This window comes from Aplysia californica, unplaced genomic scaffold, assembly GCF_000002075.1.
Source record: "Aplysia californica isolate F4 #8 unplaced genomic scaffold, AplCal3.0 scaffold00007, whole genome shotgun sequence".
Taxonomy (NCBI): domain Eukaryota; kingdom Metazoa; phylum Mollusca; class Gastropoda; order Aplysiida; family Aplysiidae; genus Aplysia; species Aplysia californica.
In genome coordinates this window covers 2,858,568-2,863,536 of record NW_004797277.1, presented here as the reverse complement: position 1 = coordinate 2,863,536, position 4,969 = coordinate 2,858,568, and the positions used below count along the sequence as shown (strand labels likewise).

The 4,969-nt window shown below is 36.0% G+C and overlaps 1 protein-coding gene across 1 annotated transcript in view; it reads right to left on the bottom strand.

Annotated features, from left to right (window-relative positions):
• Positions 1-4,742, bottom strand: part of LOC101856065 (serine/threonine-protein kinase ATR) — a gene marked incomplete in the record, with an annotated part of 74,155 nt that extends 69,413 nt beyond the window's left edge. Inside the window, 5 exon segments of the mRNA XM_013081704.2 lie at positions 752-870; positions 1,971-2,141; positions 3,373-3,537; positions 4,036-4,133; positions 4,433-4,742. Coding sequence (XP_012937158.1) covers positions 752-870; positions 1,971-2,141; positions 3,373-3,537; positions 4,036-4,133; positions 4,433-4,473 — 594 coding nt within the window.
• Positions 4,743-4,969: the final 227 nt, after the last annotated feature.

Genomic DNA, 4,969 nt, shown 5'->3' with positions numbered 1-4,969 from the left:
TCAACTACCATAATATACATGCATGTCAACTACCATAATATACATGCATGTCAACTACCATAATATACATGCATGTCAACTACCATAATATACATCTATAAAACAATGCCATAAACAAATGTTCAAAAGCAATACTGAAAGAACATATACCCACCTATTTCTTGCAAAGGTTGATCAATAAAGCATACCTCACCCTATCTTATCTTTGGTTACGACCAATGATTTATACAATACCGTAATAACACCCACCCAAAGTTGCCAACTTTTCCAAATAAAAAAACACCCTACCCAAGCAGCAGGTCAGGATGGTGGGCACTGGACCAGTTACCCCCCCCCCCTCCAAAACCATAACATACACTTTTGTGCATTCAAAACATTCAACCTATTCAAAGTAGACATGCGAAAATAATGTCAGAAATATTTGGTAGCGGTCTCTCCATCTGATTTAGGGGCTTCGTTCTTATTATCATTCTCAAACCCTGCCTTGAAAATAAATAATTTTTCTTCAACATTGGCAAGTTCGTGAAGAGCAATACTGGACAACAGAGAATATGTATTTTCTTACAAAAAAACAGACTGGCATACTCACTCTCAAAAACAAACGAAATGCATTTTTTACATACTGGTTGGCAACTAAGCCTACCTGACAATTTCTTCCAATGGAGGACCAACAAAGTGCATCTCACCTTTTCTCACCTTTGCTCAGGGCAAATTGTAACAGTAATAGTATAATCACAGTAAAGACATGTACCTTTGACCCTTCTGATAGACTCCGGAGACTCTGCTGTGCCAGGTCAATGTCTGAGTAGAAACTGGTGAGAGCCACCGTTTGCTCTCCAGCATACAGACGGTCACTCAGCGCTACTAGCTCTGATAAAGCAAAAAAATGACAATGGAAGGGTCATTTAAGAATAAGACTGAATGTCTCATTTCAACATCAGCTCCGTCTACACTGCCAACAGCCCAAGCTTAGCTTAGCCCGCTTTAATTTTCTTCCTTATTTACCGTAAGTATCATATACATAACCTATTATTTCAGAGAAATATGCTTCTTAAACATTTTACTTAGGTTAACTGAAAATGATCTATGCTATTTCAAAGAAACAGGCCCGCTATGCTACCACAGGATTTTAGATTTTGCCCGAATCAAATACACACTGAAATATTTTGTTCAATAACAATCCATGTAGCACAAACATAAAACACCAACGCTAACGCTAAAAAAGTCAAGGCAATATTTGAGCATTCACCGAATGGAAATGCGATAAATAAATGATATGGTTGATCGATTACCATTATTATATCATTAATAATAATAATATTATCGTTATTATCATTACTATTTTAAGCATACTTTTCTATATATAGAAACATTATTCCAAAATGTGCAACCAAGTCTCATGAAATAACTAAAGTAAGTCTACAGAAAGAATTCTGAAAGAAGCCAGCATGTGACTTTCACTAATAAAAACAATTACAAAAAGAAAAATACACTTTCTAGGACTCCTGAATCGTATCGACATAATGGCCTTGAATAATTTGTTATTTTGAAAAAATAGAAGGTAAAAGAGGCAGGGTTAGACTAAGAATAACAAACTTAAAAACTTGACCAGGTAGGTAACTGGAAAAGACCACGATAATACAGGTTTTCTTAGAGCATCCGAGAAGAGAAATGAATGGCGAACAAAGATCACAAAAGTCTGTTTCACCAATGTCTGTTGGAGGAGGAGGAGGAGAGGAAGAGGAGGATGACGAGGAGAAAGAGGAGGAGGAAGAGGAGGAGGAGGAGGATGAGGAATTCTAAGAGCATCCAAGCAGAGAAATGAGGGGTAAACCATGATCACCAGTCTGTTTCACCATTGTCTGAAGAAGGAGGAAAAGAAGGAGGAAGAGGGGGAGGAGGAGGGGGGGGGGAGGATGAGAAAGTGGTAGAGAAAGAGGATAGAGGAAGAGGACAATCTGTCTCCTTACCTCCGCATGTCTTCACCAGCTCAGTGACATGTTGGCGAAAAACAAAAACATGTCTGAGTTTGATAGCCTGCAGAATGTGAATGACCAGCTTGATGGTGACGGCGTGAACTTCCCCACACTCCGAGTGACCCAGCAGTCTCAGCAAGTGACGCAAAAACCAGTAGCAAAATGCTGGGGACACAACAATTCCAATTCTTTTACCAAAACATCTATCTGGATTTGCTTTTTCGTCAGAAAGTACTAACAAATTACATTCTGTTACAACGACTCTTTTAGGGCCAGCAGATTTAACAAATAAGAGGTTGATTTATTTTTAGAAATACAGGCTTGTCAACCTTTTCAAAACCCTATCAGGGACACTCAACATTATAACTTCAGATCATGTAGCAACAAATGTACCGTATGTGATAAGGCTACTATCAAATTTCCGACCACCAAATCTGGGACAAACCCAGGAATTTGGGATAGTTGGCAAGCCTCAAAATACGGTAAAATGTTTAAAAAAGGTGGAGGTCTTCGACATTTATGTTCTTTTCTGCCGTATAAGGTATAGTCTGTGGAAGAGGAAGTTGCTATCGGAGATCCTAATTCAACTTTAGTTAGAAGTACACTATAACCCCATCACATCTATGTGCATTGCAACAATTATTGCACGCTGTTTCCTGTTCCTGTAAGGCGGACTGCTACCCCACTGTGACCCCAGATATTGCAGTTCCCTTTACTTTTATACAATTTTACAGCATCTAGTAGAATGGAACGGAGTATATATTGACAAGTCTTAAGTGCTTATATCCATGGACTAATTTAGTCAATCATGATTGTTCAGTCATATCAAAAGTAAAAAGTAACTAATCATGTCCCTCTAACTGGTAAAGAAATAATAAACAGCGAGATGCTAACCCTTCCATCCACATGCACGTATATTTTCAACAGCACTTGTACCTCCCACTGTCCCAAGGGCATTTATTCTCAGTTTCAAGGGTACCGAATTTGCACATATTTTTCTTAATTAGCGAACCTAACTAAACTTTAAGTTTCATAATATTTGTTCATTTAACTTGAAAAATTGTTATATATACGTAAATATTATTTAAACCTCATTATAAAGATACTACATCACTTTTTAGAATGCATGCCTCTTTCTCAGAAATACCGCTGTACTGGCTGGGACTAAGGTTATGGATTGCAAAAAAATGGGTTAATAAGGGATGATACAGTGTGCACATTACCATAAATTCTTAATTTTATTTTACTCAGCTAAGGGAATGATAGAAAGAAATTTTATTACTTTGAAGTACAGACATTAGCAGCAAGATAAGGATAGAAAGCTCACATCTCACTCAAAAGTGGAAAGCTCATAAAAATTATATAAAACACGAAACAAAGTATATATACTCTGTACCTTGTGAGGTGTTTTCTTCCTGCAGTACCCTCAGATTCTCAGATGTTGAAGATTCTGATGATATGTGATGAAAAATCTCCCCATTCTCTCTTAAAAACTCCAGACACATAGTAAGAGAACGAAGACTTCCGCTAGCATTTCCGTCAGTTTCCAGGGATTTCACAACTTATGGGGAAGAAAAGGATTGTGCATTTGCATAAGAATAAAAATTGAATGACGTTCCATTAGCACCCTATTCCAAATGATTAAAAGGCTAGAAATGAGTCTTACTGTTTAAAGTTTATCAAATAAACTCACATTTTGAGGCATATAAAAATATTTGTCGTCACTATGATAAATTCCTATGCCTGATTATATAAAGTTTCAATTACATAATAATGTCAATTGTTATTTATAATTTACATTTTTGCAAAAATTACTCAAACATTGAATATATAGACAAAATATTGTTTTCCCCACATTTGAAGTATCATAACTTTCTCAATATTAAGCAAACAACAAAGTTTTACATGCTATAATACTATTTAAAGACTTTTGCACCCTGAAAATTACTCATCATGTATACCATCTCCATCTTCATCTATTGCCCAAATTTATAATTTTAAGTCCAAAAAAGACTCCAAAAGAGTCTACTAGACAAATATATATGTCTTCATAACTTACCATCATCTAAATCAGTGAGAAAATTGTCAACTAAATCTGCAATAGTGTTCCGATAGCTGTGAATGCTGAAATCTCTTGGTCCGTCTGCAGAATTCCATCTAAACATGAACAAAAAAAATATATTAAAAAATAAGTATAGATTTTTTTCTTCCAAACTGCAGTTAAAGGTAACATCAAAACAAATTTACCTCACTGCATTATAAGTCAAAAACTGACATTATATATATATTATACATACAGGTCTACAATTCCATTTCGCACCTTGAATTCCACAAAAATATTTTTTTTCAGGTTATTTCTGCTGATGAAAAACATTGACTAATTGCAAACAATTACAAAGGAAGGCAAAAAAATTAGTATAGTACCTGAAAAATAATTTTGACTTTCTATACCATACCTTTGCAAGAATAAGATGGTGGGCTGCTCAACATTAGGCATTCTGTCTCAGATTGTCAGATATACAGTACTTCAGTGTGGTGTTCTTGAAAGTCACTGAAATAAAGAGCACATGACTGCATTGACTTAACACACTCAAAATCCAAAAGGTTCCTCTACTGTAGAAACAAGCTGAGTTTCCTCAAGGTTAAGCTTTAGTTTTATTATTGAAACAGTTTTACAGCACTTGAAACACAACTAGGTAATAAATGCCATAGACTAGAGGTTCACAACAGAGAAACATACAAAGAAATGAAGGAGGAGAGATAAAGACAGGCAGATGTTTGAAAGGAAAGAAGGAACACACGAAAGCACCCATCAAACACCCACTTTTCTCTACAGGCCTATCCTTCATATAAGCTTTTAACGTTATTTTTCATTATAGTTGTTCTGTTCCTATCATCATCATCATCATCATCAATGCCTTTCACCCCTGGCAGGGTATAGGCCACATACAAGCTCCTTCCATTTATCTCTGTCCTGAGCCATCCTTCCAAGC